At 41.3% G+C, this 15,064-nt stretch overlaps 1 protein-coding gene across 2 annotated transcripts in view; it reads right to left on the bottom strand.

The window, feature by feature from the left end:
* Positions 1–15,064, bottom strand: part of C3QH17orf58 (chromosome 3q C17orf58 homolog) — a 277,055-nt gene that overhangs the window by 253,264 nt on the left and 8,727 nt on the right. For both annotated transcript variants that reach the window (XM_069655022.1, XM_069655021.1), the window contains exon 2: positions 1,617–2,276. In XM_069655022.1, the coding sequence (XP_069511123.1) occupies positions 1,617–2,276 (660 nt within the window). The remainder of the gene's footprint in view (positions 1–1,616; positions 2,277–15,064) is intronic.

Genomic DNA, 15,064 nt, shown 5'->3' with positions numbered 1-15,064 from the left:
GACTTAGAGAGATGGAACCCCCTTTCGATCTCTTGGTGGGGAAGAATAACGGTGATCAAGATGAACATCCTCCCTAAACTCATTTACCTCTTCCAAACGTTACGATAAGAATTCCACAGCCCTTCTTCAAATCCCTAACAAAAAGCGTCACAGAATAAATATGGCAGGGGAAAACCCCGAGAGTATCAAACACGGTTCTTACTGCCCCTAGGAAGGAAGGGGGATGTGTCCTTCCGCACTTCAGGAAATATTACGAGGCAGTCCAGCTATGGGTCCTGAAAGAATGGATACCAGATAATTCACGGAAACTCTGGGCAGCACAGGATAGGGCTGTGGCATCAACGCCCATGAGACATATGTTATGGGTCGTGAGGAAACATAGACACCCCAATTTGCAAATTAGCTAAATCATGCAAGCGACACTAGAAATATGGGACAAGGCTACACAGAAAGGGACGTTAACCAAAGTCCCAGCACCATTTATGCCTCTGTTCAAAAATCCAGAATTCCCGCCGGGACTAGAGAAAGGGGCGTTCCAGAAGTGGGAGGAGGCAGGATGTAAAATGGTTGGGCACATGTTTCAGGGACAACAGATAAGAACATTTAAAGAATGCACTGAACTGCTCAACCTGACCGCCAAGGACAGATTTCAATATGAACAACTAGCCCATTGGCTAGATTCCCCCAGAATAAAAGAAGCTGGAACGAGGGACCTAACCCCCTTCGAAACATACATTATGACGCACGACGGGAAAGAAAAATTTGTCTCAAGTACATACAGATATTTAAAGACGAACACAGAGGAAATACAGTGGCAATATATGAAAAGATGGGAAAAGACCCTGGGCAGACCAATCCCAAAGGAGAGATGGGAGCACACATGGGGGTTGATTTCAAAACTCACGAGGGCGAGACAGACCAAAGAAATGTGGATTAAAATCCTCCTGCAAAGGCACTACACACCAGAAAGGCTGCACACTATGTACCGGTCCTCTCCTAAACTATGTTGGAAGGAATGTGGGGGGAGTAGGGGATTGGAGACATATCTGGTGGGTATGTCCAAATCTACAGCAATACTGGGTGGATGTAAAGACTCACATGAAGTTGGGATGTTCCCAGAAATGGGGGAAATGGGAGAGGAAATATGGCTGTGTGGGATGTGGGACCCGAAAGACAAGACACTGTCCAATTATCAGAAACAAAACTTTATGGGTCTCCTGATAGGGGGATGGCTGGAAATAGCCCAAAGGTGGAAGCAGAAACTCCCCCCACCCCAAGCACTCGATTGGATAAGAAGAGTATGGTCCCATATAACAATGGAACACATCATGTATAATCTAAAGGGAAACAGCCAGAAGTTTAGAGACGATTGGGCGGAAACCCTGGAAAACCTTCAAAGTGACTATATGGAGCAATGGTGCTAAAGATACTGGACATGTTTAATTGAAAGAAGTTAGATGCATCCCGGAAACCTGAGCGGAAAAAAAGAAAAAAGTGGAATTCCCGGGGGAGGGGGGAGGGAGAAGTTAAAATGTTTATTGTTGTAAACTCAATAAAAATATTTACAAAAAAAAAAATCAAGAACACTGAATAGTATTTACGGACATGGGACTTACCCTTTTTAAAAATGCTAAAGCTGTAAAGCAGGCTGGAAGGTTGGCGATTTGTCATCCAGGAGGGTTTTGTGTCATTTCCGATAGCATGGGTGAACTTGTAGGGGTTGACTCTTCCAGGCCTGTTGCTGCGGCTGTTGATCTGGTTCAACGGGTCAAAGCTGTCTAATCCAGGGTCTCCCATATCTTCAGATTGATGTGGGTCAGTTAGGGACCTGACTTTATGATGCAGAAGAACCGGATGCTGCAAATCCAGTGAGACATCAGTAGATTCAGATGACCGCCCATTAAAATGCAATTTGTTTAGATGATTAAACTGCAATAAGTGAGCATGGGCAGGCTCTTTCTCCCCAACCATAGACGATTGGCCTTGTTTTGGTACACGTTTTTGCAATCCTGTGTTGTTTTCTGGCACCAACTTTCCTTTGTTCCTTTTGTCTGGGGAGTTGGGAAAGAGATCTGCATCTTTGTTTCCTTGCTGGGCCGTTGTACGAAGCCAACCCTGAATGGTAGTGTCCTCCATTGAGAGTCTTCTCACTACTGGGACCCTCTCAACAATGCTGCTGTGGAAACTGGTTTGAGTAGGAGGTGCAGGCTCTAAACTGTGTGCGTCATTGACAGGTAGTTTCATCATATGAATTGCAGCATGCTGTAGAAAAGGCTCTGTAGAAAATGTAGAAAATTGAGATGATTAGTTAAACAAACTGCGAAATGGAGCAACTTTTAAGTACGATTTTTATAGCTGGAACTACCAATATTTCCCGCTTCTATTGTGATTAATGTTCGCCCATGCAGGAAAAAACTGGTTGCAGCCTAGCTGTTAGACCACTGCTTTGCAGGTAGTGTGATGTGTGGACTCCCGGATCCCCTTCACAACTCTTTGCCTGGTTCAACAAGCTTACTGGATCTCCGGGCTTAATTACCTTCAACAACAAAACCAAAGTAAGTACTCTCCCTCGAGACATCTAAGATCATCTATTTCCCTGTCGTCGTCCGAAGACCAGGCCATGAAATTAGAGGTTTGGTGGCAGAACACTTGGTACAGCAGGAAAGCACTATAGAATATTCTACCATTAACACTCAGGACAGAAGGAAAACACCTGCAGTTCAGGAAATGTCTCAAGACATTCCTTTTCAAAACAGCTTTTGACTTGTAAACCATGATTTCTGTTTTTGACCAGTCTCTGGTTATGCGTTGTTCTACCTTCAAAACCTTCTGTGTCCCATTCTTCCTGAACATTTCAATCTGCGCTGATGCCCATATTCACTTTTGAATTACTATTGACACTTAGGGCTGATCCACAAAGTGTTTTCCTATGGGACTGCGTGATTATAAAACACTTCTGTGAATCAGACCCTTACTGTTATTGTCCAAATTGTCCAGTGCTTCTCCCCTTTTCCACCCCTCACACTTAACTGGTCTGAATGTTCCAAGGCTTTGCAAATCAGTAAACCTCTCCCACCCCGTTTCCCTTTGTGATATTGCAAAGTGTCTATCGTCACAGACAGCATTTTATAAATAAATCTATGTCTGAGTCATTACTTATGCAATTAAAATTAAAACTGACCAAACCTACTTATGGACTGTATTACCCATCTCTCTGATGGTTTTCTGAAGTTCAATACTGAGTACTATACATTTCCCAATGATGTAATTATATTGCTTAACGTTTTGTCTTGAAACAAATGAAGAGACTTGGCATAAAGTACAGTCTCTTTTACTCAACCCTAAACACATAACGCTTAATGGGATACGTGTTGAGCATTCTCAAAATGTTCTGCAAAGGCATGGATTGTATCTTTGAACTTTATCATTCTACTTTGTTTTAGGATGCTGCTCTTCATCTTCCTGATGGTACTCCCGATATATATCAATTTCTAAAGAGACACATTAGGCCGTAAACTACACATTCGGAATGACAATTGATAACATTCCTATTACAAGGACAATGGGCCTCATTACAAGTCAGCCGGTCCAGAAAGAACGGTAGTGGTAAATCTGCCACCAACGTTCTTTCCGGACTGGCTGATCTCGAGTTCTGCAGGCGGGAGTTGTCACTCCCGCCAGGTCTGACCTGGCGGGTTTAACACCACCTGCCTGCAGGCGGACGTGGAAACACTGGCACCATTACAACATGGTGCCAGTGTTTCCACTTCCCCATTCCCATGGAGTCCTCTGGGACTCCATGGGAATGGACTATGGGACTCCATGGGAATGGGGACTTCCAGAATTCTGCATCCGGAATTCCCGGGTCACCGGGGTCGTAATGCCCCGTTAATTCCGGGAATCACGGAGGCGGGATGGTAATACGAGTCCGGCGGTAACCTACTCGGTTTTTCCAGCTCGGTTACCGCCGGACTCATAATGAGGCCCAATATTTGATATCTTTTCTTTTACACTGCTGAATGACATTTATACAGACACAACTTTAAGTGGATAGGGGCTACATGTCAGTTTCCAAAAACCCACCTTGAACTGTGGTTCTGCAGGGAGTTCATTATCTGATTTCCGTGTGCTCAAAGTAAACAAAATGATGATAATACTGCCCTTCTTCAGTCACTGTCAATATCACCCATGTTTAGAATCAGAGCATCAATTTCAGACATATTGGTTTAGATTAATCATTTTGTAATACTCTGAAGAGAAAAAATAAACTATGACAAAAAGAATACATTTTTGTTTGATTTTCGCAACATATTATTAGATTAGAGTCATTACAATGATATGATATGATATATGATATAGGTTAATTCATGTAGAAGAATCATGGGCTTCCTTTCAATGGAATGGGAATGGGAAATCTGCATTGACCTTTTTTGGGTTGATTTCATGTTCATACTTTAATATTTTGTATTTTAGTGCATTGTTTGACTGCACACCTTCTAAAACAGACGTTGCTCCTTTCCATGGCAGGTAGAGAAATTCAACCATATTCAAATAACTAATTTAACTTTATTTCTACAGGGCACGCCTCATTTAAAGATGATGTGGCTACTTGTGATTCTTCGGCTGTGCTAGACACTTCTTAGGCCCCACTCCTGCATATTATTTCAGAACATATCAGAGCACCCCAGGGTTTCTTACCTCACTTAAAAAAATGCATACAGTGTTTGCACATAACATTTTCTGTACTTATGAAAACCCACATGTTCCTGTAACCAGTTACTATGTAGCAATCCCAAGGTCTCTTTCTCGTGTAATGACTAGTGCATTCAACCTCTTGTATCACATGGCAATTTATGTTCATAATACTGTTACATAATTATATTTGTGCCCCTTATATCTCTTGTCCTTTATCTTTTTATACAAAGGATTTAAAAGGCTGTTCCTATTTGTAGTGTGTGCATTTTAAGTAGTATCTTTACACCATTCTTTGCATATTGTTTATCCTGACATTGGCTTTATATGACATTGTGTAGCTTTTTATCATTGTGGACTTACAGGACAATTCCTCTTTGCCTAGAGGAATTCCCCACAGAGTAAATCTTTTACATTGGGAGGTGGATGTGCAAAGAGAGTATGCATGATGTAAGGGATGCCATTTTTTCCAGTGACCCACAGATCTAGAACTTGGTTCTGAATGGAAAACAGATTATCAATGTATGTTATACAAAGAATTACATTATCTTTCCAAACAATGTCACTAGCATACCTCGCTTTGGTCTGCTCATGGAACCCATCATGAGGTTCGCAGATGAGCAAATTTAGCACCCATTGCTCTGCCAGAGACTTTCCATAAAAAATAAAGTTATTTTTCAGCATAATAGGGATCATCTATATAACATTGTGCATTTGTAATGAGTAAATCTTCTGATTTACAGCCTGTTCTGCAACCTGTCAATGGTGGCTGTAGTATTCTTAATAAATTAAAGCAAGGATGACACATAAGATCAAATGAAGTGATCATTATAACCAGCCAAAACATACATAAAAGGTACAGTTGACAAACCAAAGGAACTCAATATAGTTCTACCTGGAGGATTATCTAGGGACCTATGTATATTAAGTAGAATATATAATGTTGGAATCAGCAGAAATGTAAGAAACAACAAGCAAATAGTGACATTGTATGCATCCTGGTATAGTCGAAACTTTACAATTGAGATTACACCAGCAACCATTACTATAAGATTGTATATATCAATCACCAAATCGATTTCCTACGAAAGAATGGATTGCATGAGACCGTCAAAATGGGAGGAACATAGTGCGAATCAAACTACCTAACGTAAAAAAGAAACAAACAACTGTACTGCTGGCACAGCCCATCCGGAACACACCCTTCCCTTTGTTCAGGCTATACATTTCTAACGCTACATCTTCCAAAGGTCTAGGATAATATAACATGTCCAAGTCTAATTGGCCAGATTTAGAGAGGTAAATCCATCTATGAAGCCCCCAGATACATGCTATCCAATGGGGGAATTCTATTGTACAGGTTTTTGTAAACGTGAGTAAAAGCTGAGTTCAAACACACAACACCAGACACTAAAGACCTGTGATGCACCTTTATTTGTTGAGTTATGTTTTTCTGTTGTGCAGCCCACTAAGTGTTGGTCATCCATTTAGTGGGTATATATCCAGGGCTCCAAATTTGCACTTGCTATTACCCACTGGCTAGTGATAATTGATTATTGGAGAATAATACATTGTGTGCTGTGTCTATGTGTAGAATTAAGGTGGCAAGAAGACTTTATGGCTCACTAATAACTTGGAACTTGAAATTTTCCCCTTGATATAGCCATTGTCAAAGAAGATTTGTTTAACTGTTGCACCAAATATATATATACCTACGAGGACCATGTATGCACACACTACAGCGTGGTTTGGCTTAAAATGGCTTTATATTCAATTTCGTTTTCTCACCAAATTACCCCAAGTTTGTAAACAAAAATCTTAATGTAACATTTTGTATTAAAGTGCTAGTGTGACAACATTTCAGAACAACACATTATACAATACACTCAGTAAAAACTTTCAAACACAATTTCTTTTACAAATATCTCAATAATTCATCCATACATTTCACTCTTTTCCATTTGCTACTTTTATGAACACATCCTCTTTTTGCACACTCAACACAGCATATTGTTGGTGCACATATCTGCCTTCAATGTACAGCTTTACATATGTATTTTCCTGTCATCCATCAATTCATGATCCTGATCACTACGAATTTATATCGAACCCCAACGTGTTTTGCTCTCAAAAGGACATTATTACTGTAGGAACTTCATCAGGGGTCCTAGGCCGGGACATTTTATATCCATAGTTTTCTTAAATGTATCCTACTTCCATTAACAATATTTTGTGCAATTGAACTGTCGCACAATCTCACAAACTATTGTTTAGAATATTTGTTTTGTTCACTAGTGTATTAAAGTCACATTCTTCTCTACGCAATATCAGTTTGAGTGATCTACATCTATCTGGAACTCACGTGGATTCCATACTGCAGGCTTTTATCTTCAATAGGGATTCTTTCAAATGCTGCTGAAATGAACAAAATCTGTCGTTCAGTCAGCATCTGACTCTAAGCATCTTTTGATAATACAACCCAAAAGACTCCTATGCAGCATCATTAGTATACATTGCTTACTTGGAACACCAAGGAACCAGACACATCATATTTAATTTCCAGCTTGTGTCCATATGCGTCTATGTATCCGTAGAGCTCCGCCAGTGGTTTGTGCATCTCACAGCTTCAGTTTTTGTGGCGACAACCACTACAGATAGCGACTGGTACTGTTGCTGCCTATTTCAACATAGTTTTGATGTGATTACTATATGAGCATAGCACGCTGGTAATGCAGCAAGGTCCATTACTCTAATGTGAAACATATTAAGCTTCCATAGCTGCCATGTCTCATACATATAATTACCCTTCATCTAATTATCTTGGTGCTACAATGCTATTGGCTTGTGTAGCAAAATGAGCAATGACTCCACGTCACTATTTCATTTTGTACCACTCAATAAATATTTCACCCTGTATAACACTGTCCATCTTAGTTCTTCTGGTTGATGTTGTTTTTCTATGTAGTGTTCCACAAGGTGAGCTGTCATAATGCTGTCCCTTATACAGTGTTAATGTTCTGTCACTCTTATCCTCACTTTCCTTTCTGTCTTGTCAATATATATTAGCCAACATGGGCTAATATATAGCGTACACCACCATATTGGAATTACAATTGGTGAACTCAGTTTGCTGCCATAATTTTGGTAGGCATATGTCGACTTACACACTTCTTGTTGTCTGCTCACAGCCCTTGTACTGTCCACAGGGAACAATGGGAATGGGGAAGGAGCTAACAAGGGGCCCGTTTATAATGGGCCCGTTGTTAGCTCCCTGGTCTCCTCGCGGGACCCGGTAAGGATGCCTGCTTTTACCAGGCGCCCATTGCGGGTCCTGCGAGGAGACCTCGTAACAGGGCGGAATGGGTTTACCGGCACCATTACCGGTGCCGGTAAACCCATTCCGCCAACCTCGTAATGAGGGCCATTGTGTTTGATGTTTTAATGAGTGTATTGTATAATGTCTTGTTATGAAATTTTGCTGTACTGGCACTTTAATACAAAATGTTGTTACATAAGATTTTTTACAAACTTGGGTTGATTTGGTGAGAAAACTAATTTGAATAAAAAGCTATTTTATGCCAAACCACGATGCAGAGTGTGAATGAATAGGTCTCGTAGGTATATATATAGTTGAATTTCAAAGGTTGACCCATTAATTATCTTATTTCCCTAGACTCTCCTCTATAATTGAGTTGTTTAACTGTTGCAAAATATTTGTTAGGTTTGTTTTCAGACACTTCCTTAAGTTGTGTCCATGCTCTATTTAAGTGATCCAGTGTTTTTATATTGTCGTTCCAATCCCACTATATAGGAGATCAATGCCACTTCTCGCACCCTGAAGGCCTCAGTTTCACTGACCACAGCAACATAGTTTGAGCCCCTGATATTGACTTTAAGTGTATCTCAGCACATAAACGTTGTCATGCCCTGGTTATGATTCAGGTCCCAGAATTCCTGTATGACAGTTGAAAGTGCCTGAGTTCTATCAGTAAAGTTCATCATGGCCAGAGTAACACACCATCTCAGAAGAGGTCTCTGATCTGAAGGGAGCCAGAACCTTAAGGTAAGAGGAACATGATCTGAGATCACCTTTAGAAGGATAGTAGTGCAAACAATATTTGGTACTCATTTCACATGCAGGAACCAGATGTCTAACCCTGAAATGTGTGGCATGCAGTGTGGAATAAAAAGTGAAGAATCAACCCATAGGGTGTAATGTTCTCTAGATCTCAGTGATATCCAGTTTGTCTGTTAAATCATAAAGTTACTGAGATGTGAGGGACATTTTGGGTTGTGTGAGAAACCTGAATGTGTCTCACCCGCTAGTCCCAAGCGATCTGTCATCCAGGTGGCCAGGACACGGCCATCGCTATTGGATCCAGCTCCTGGGGGTGGATCAGTGTGGGAGGATCACCTGGATGAGGGGTCTTCGGTGAGTGGAAGTGGGACACTGATGGGTGAGACGCGATACCTCTTCCTTATAACACCTTTTCCCCATCCTACCCCGTAGGATATGTAAAAGCACGACCCCCCTCACAAACCCTTTCTCACACCACGAAAGACAACAGACTAACACCAGAGCCGTTTACCTGACATGTCCCAACACAATGGTCAGGCAGAGTCAGTCAATTGCCGATAACTACGCACACCTGATGGTCCTTTCCCTTCCCCACAGGTATTAAAGGCACAGCACAAAAGCACACTTTGAGCGAGGCCGAAAGCACGAAGAAGCAGCTATTCCAGGAAGGCAGTTTAAACGAAGGAGAAAGCCGGAGGAAACTGAAAGGACGACAAGGAGAGAATTGCCCTGGCCCTTTTCAACCCAGACCCACGTAGCATTCGATAAATGAACATTAAGACAGGGAATTGCGGCTGACGATCGGTGTGGCAGATGTCAACGGTACACGAGCCCTCCTTCTCAAATAGTCAGGGCACGGAAAAGAGCTTGCTGCTGTGGTACCGTCCTTGACTCCAGCGGAAGAAAAGCCAACGAGTAAAACACAGCCAGTGAGTCGGCGGAAACTGATAGTAAAATAGACTTTGTTAAGCTCATGGTTGTATTAGCAACATTTGCATAAAGAAAAGAAGATAATAGACAAAGGTCTTTTGTGAACAACCAAGGTTTGAAGGTTAGAGTGGTCTGGTGCTGCGTGGGCGCTCATTTGAAAGACTCTAACAAATACCCCGCTCCTGAACAAGTAGGATGTGTTTGAACTGAGAAAACTACAAGAACCAAGAGGGCCAGGGGAGGACCGGGAGAGATGTCAAAGTGGTCATACAAGGGTTGAGTCAAACCCCTTGTACAGTCGAAAGTCTTTGACATGTTGTGAATTGTAAAACTAAAGTGAACTGCATTGAGGTAACGAATGTGAACCCGAATGAGGGATGTCCACAGTGTGACATTGGTCTGAGCCCGATTGAGAGAGGTTGACATTGTGAAAGGGATCGGAGCCTGGCTGAGGGGGATGCTCGGGTGAAGAAGGGTCGCCCGTAATGAAGATCTATAGAAGGAACTGTTTGTTTGTTGTTTGTGATACATCAGACCCTCTGAATCAAGAGACTATGCATAAAGAGACTTGAGCCCAGAAGGTCCTGATATTGGAATAGGAAATTTAAACTCTGGCCGGGAGAAGGCCCAGAAGTGTACTGTGCTCGAGAGTCCCGCCTTGTCCTGTACTTCAAACGTGGGGGAGACCCAGGCTATAACATCTCGACTTATTCTTTTGCGAACACTTCTTCCTTTCTTTGTGAACATTATCCCACACTATTTTGTATTTAGATGTAAGTACTGGCAATATGTTTTTCTTAGTATAAGCCCTTTTTATTTGATAAGACTCCACTAGGACTGTATTATTATTATTTGAAGGTCGTAGCTTGCGCCCATCTTAGATTTAGGTTTAGGTTAGGCGTTTATCTCATCCATTTTTGCAGTTTAATAAACACCCTTGAACTGTGATCAGGTGTGTCTGTCTTGCTTTGATACCATGCCTTCCTTACAGTTGTAATTGAGGTCCTCTGTCTATCGGTGGATTAAATGTCAAATTGAAATCATCACCAATTGCGCGATAATAAATATATGTGTTCTAAAATAACAAAAATATGTCAGCTATGAACCAAAATAGTAATACTTCCGCCAGGACATGCCACTACAGTGGTAGACCAGGAATGAACTGTGAAAAAAGCACAACCAGCGAGATCCCTTGCATGACACTGAGGTCTTATATGAATGGCCTATCTTATATGAATGATCTCTCAGGGGTAGGGTGCCATAAGTCTTACTCTTTGGGAAAGTATATGTGTATGGATGGTAATAGGTATGGTGGGGGAATCAACCCATATTGAGAATGGGACTACCTCCCACCCACCCTGAGCTACATGTTGAGCGCCAACATGAAAGAAACAGTCATTTATTTAATTAAATAATGGCAGAAACTCTACAACAGATCAGATGGTTTATAGGCAGTTCAACATATAATAATTTATTTTGGGGAGTTCTTTCGATTCCTTGTCTTTAATCAGCGTATCTTCGTTGTAGGTGAAGATCCACTGTAATAAATGCTGCTGATACACACTCAACCTGGGGTTGTTTTGGTAGCTTTGCCTGAGCTGATATTGAAAGAGAGTTCTGTCGCCTTTTGATTTTTAAGCGAGCATGCATGTCCCAAAGATGTTGCATCTTGGATAGGTCTGATGTTTTCTTCAATGTATCCTCTTTCACCATATACCAATAATATCAATGGAGTCCTTTCTGTCCACTGGCCCATCAATTGTGGTACAATGTCATGCCTATGGAGATAGTAATGTGCTTCTCAAAGCTGTGCTAGGATGGTTCAAAGACCCCATTAAAGGCTCTCCTGCATTTCAGCTTTTTTGCAGATAAATCAATGAAGAGTTTGAAAGTTTCCACCATGTCCATTTATCCTCCTGTAATACTGTGAAAGTTCTCATAATTGTACTTTTATGTTGATAATTGAAAATCTTCATAATTATTGATTTGTGTTGTTCCCCTTTTTTGAGTTTGACACTGTTTGTGTTCTATGCTTATGTCTTCAAAACGAATCCTCAAAAAGATTATGAGGTCTTGGCCCTCCTCTTCCTCCAGCAGATCATGTGTTGAATCTACCACGTTTTTCTTGGTGATCGAGGTTCACAGATAAGCGTTGAAAATCCTGGAATGCTGTATAATGTTCTATATTCAGTTTGGTTTATAGTGACATTTTCGAATGTCACATTTTCGAATGCCATTTTGTCGAATGAAAAATGCCGGAAAAAAATTTTGAATGTTTTTTTATTTTATTTTTTAATGGGGGGTTCCCCCTAAACCCCCCGTTTTTTTTTTATTGACACTTTTTTTTAATAACTAATCCAGAAAAAAATCTAAAATAATAAATATATATATTCAGAATTTTTTTTCGGCATTTTTTTCTCTCTCCAAAATGGCATTCGTCGAAAAAGTGCATTCCAAAATGTAACTGGATACCATTCAGTTTATCATGATTATCCTATGTTACGCTAATCTATCACTTGTTGCACCCTCCATGGTTTTCTTCAATACGGTCAGCTGGTTGCACGATTTTGGCATTGATCTCCTTGATTCTACAAACTAGTTTGGTGAGGTTTTTATTTGATGCCCCAATGCTTTCATTCATCCTGCACATGTCTTTAATAAGCTCCATCATTTGTGCTTGTTGTTGCTGAACCGCCACTGCGTCATTTCAGACCGTTTTTTCTGATCTTGTTGTGCACCGATTGTGAGGAGCTGCACTGTTTCTGGATGGATGAGAGGCCTTTGGAAATCCCCCACATACCGGAACTGGGGTCAGCATTGTGGTACAGGTGGTGTTTCCTGGCCCCTGAAGTCTCTCTCACCCCATTCCTTGGCCTCACATCTGTGAATTTTTCACACTGTCATTGTCATTTTGTGAAGGCAACATAGAAACTGGCATGAAAATGTGCTTAATTAACTACGGCTATATTGAAACTGGCATGACAGTATCTGATTAACTGGAATCATTTGAAACCGGTTTGGCAATGTGAAAACTGGCATGACAATGTGAACATTTACCAATTAGCCCATTGTGCTACACCTTGGCATATTTTAGACTTTCATGGTGTATTGGAGTGGCAACCTTGTCAAGTTGGCACACTGGGCATCCTATAATTAGCAACAGCCATGAATATTTGTGAAACGCTCTGACACTACTAATAGCACTCTGTTTTTTATTAGCACCACTAAGATATACAATGGAAGTAACTACAGCACCTTATTAACTACTCGCAACCCTGATTGTTTTATATTATTTGGCAGTTCTAGTTTGCATTGTATTAGCTATCCGAGCAACAATGATGTTCATTAGAATCTGTTTGCACGCATTTACAACTGGTGTAATTAAATATCCTTCCACAATGTTTACAACTGCGGTAGTTCTGTTATTCTCCCCAGCGTATTAGTAACATACAGTATCAGACGCTTCTTCAGGGATATGGCTCGCGTATTTATCTGTGCATCAAGTGTTTCTGTTTTGTGCACAATTTGTAAAGGCCACATATATGATTTGCTGAGGAGGGATGCTCCTATGTACTGTGGCCGACCCGCCATCAGAAGACTGGGAACATCTCATGTGTAGGCCTTCAAAACTGCCTGTTTTAATAACTTTCTTGTGGACATCGTGCTTTAAAATACACTTTTTTTAGACCAATATTCTTGCCGCACCTGTTCCAAACGCCAGCAGCCGCCACTGCCTGATGTAGGTGAAACAGGCAGTAAGCAGGAGATGCTGTCACCTATAGCAATGCTTTCATTAGACAGCCTTTCCTCATTGTTTAAATGACGATTTGTGGGTCCAGGCACCTCATCCACCTCCTGCAAACATTCCCAAGAGATCCAATAACATTAAAGACTGCCACATTCCACCCTTTGGTTTACTTCAAAGGGTCGTGGGCTGCAACTTTTGGAGAAAAACGTATCCCATATTTTCCTTTTCCTTTACATTTTTACATTAAATCCTTGACTCCCTATCAGAAAAGGAATTTTGTAATGTAACAAACAGAACACCAAATACAGTGTAACATTTTGGCATGAACAAATGCATATTTGGGGCTTATACACGAAATATCGAGTGCATGTTTTTGGGTAGTAGTTGATGTGCATGTGGGCTCTTGGGGTGTCATGGATAGCATAGAGCCCTCAAACGCACGTTGACGCCCATCATATACCCCTCGTACTGGGACCTCCTTCAGCGAGGTACCACTACAGCATATGTGAGTTTCAAAACTTGTTGTATAGCATTTTATTTGTCCCACTGTTGTCTTTATACTTTTTATTGCTTTTCCCTTCAGCCAGGTATGCCCCTCCTTTGTTTGTATCCTATTCGTTTCCTCCTTCCTGGTTGTTTTCCATAAGCCTCTTCTAATCGGCCTTTTCCTATTTTAAACTGTACATTTATAGTCCACGCCTTTTGAGATATGATTAACCCCCCTGCACCCTCTACCCCCCCTGCGGAGCTGTCGTTGCAAAATGCCAAACCTCATGATATCTATCAGGGGTGTTGCAAGGTATGGAAAAGATCTGGGGTAGGCCAATGTCAGGACTGTTGGGACTCAGGCATATCTTTTTTCACCTTGCCAGGCCCACCTCAAGCGTGAGCAGTGCAATTGCATCTGAAGAGGAGAGTTTCTAACTCTACCAGAGCCGTCTTCTTTGGCCTTAGCAATGAACCCATACAGTCGCATTCAAGTGTTTTAAGAAAAAAGGAAGCCCAGAGGGTAAATTCACATGAATGTATGCAGTAGGACAGATTATTTTAGGGGGTTATTTGAAGGGTCCACCTACCTTTTTGTTCTCATACCCGAGGACCAACAATATCACAAGCATTGGGGACAACATGGATAGGATTCAGTTTGGAGTCTTTCCACTAGAAGCCACACTCCGGAAAATACTTTTCTCACCTGGACAGATGTAATCCTGTTTCCAAAAGCCCACATCTTGAACCTGGATCCAGTGGAATCCATTTGTAACTGGTGAGCTAGAATACCTCAGCGGTGGGACCCAGTAGCAAAAGTTTGTTTTATTATATCGTCGTTTTAATCCAATATGTACAAAGCAGGAAGCATTTTTCAAAACATGCATATGTACATATGAGTGCAGAAAATGAAAATATTATATCTGCTGAACCCACTGCGCATGTGGGGTCGGGGTCAGTGTGGTTTAAGTCTCAGTGGCAGGGACAGAGCCAGCCATGGGCTTGGTGGTCTGAAGCCCTCTCAAATTGTGGACAAAGGTGTGGTAAACTAGCCCCTGCCGAACCATGAAGAGATCGCCCATTTCCTCTATTGCAGAATCCCACACGCTATGAACAATTACTGTGCTTTT

The sequence above is a fragment of the Ambystoma mexicanum genome, chromosome 3q, assembly GCF_040938575.1.
Source record: "Ambystoma mexicanum isolate Mex_15411 chromosome 3q, UKY_AmexF1_1, whole genome shotgun sequence".
Lineage (NCBI taxonomy): Eukaryota > Metazoa > Chordata > Amphibia > Caudata > Ambystomatidae > Ambystoma > Ambystoma mexicanum.
This window is presented reverse-complemented; position numbering and strand designations above follow the sequence as displayed.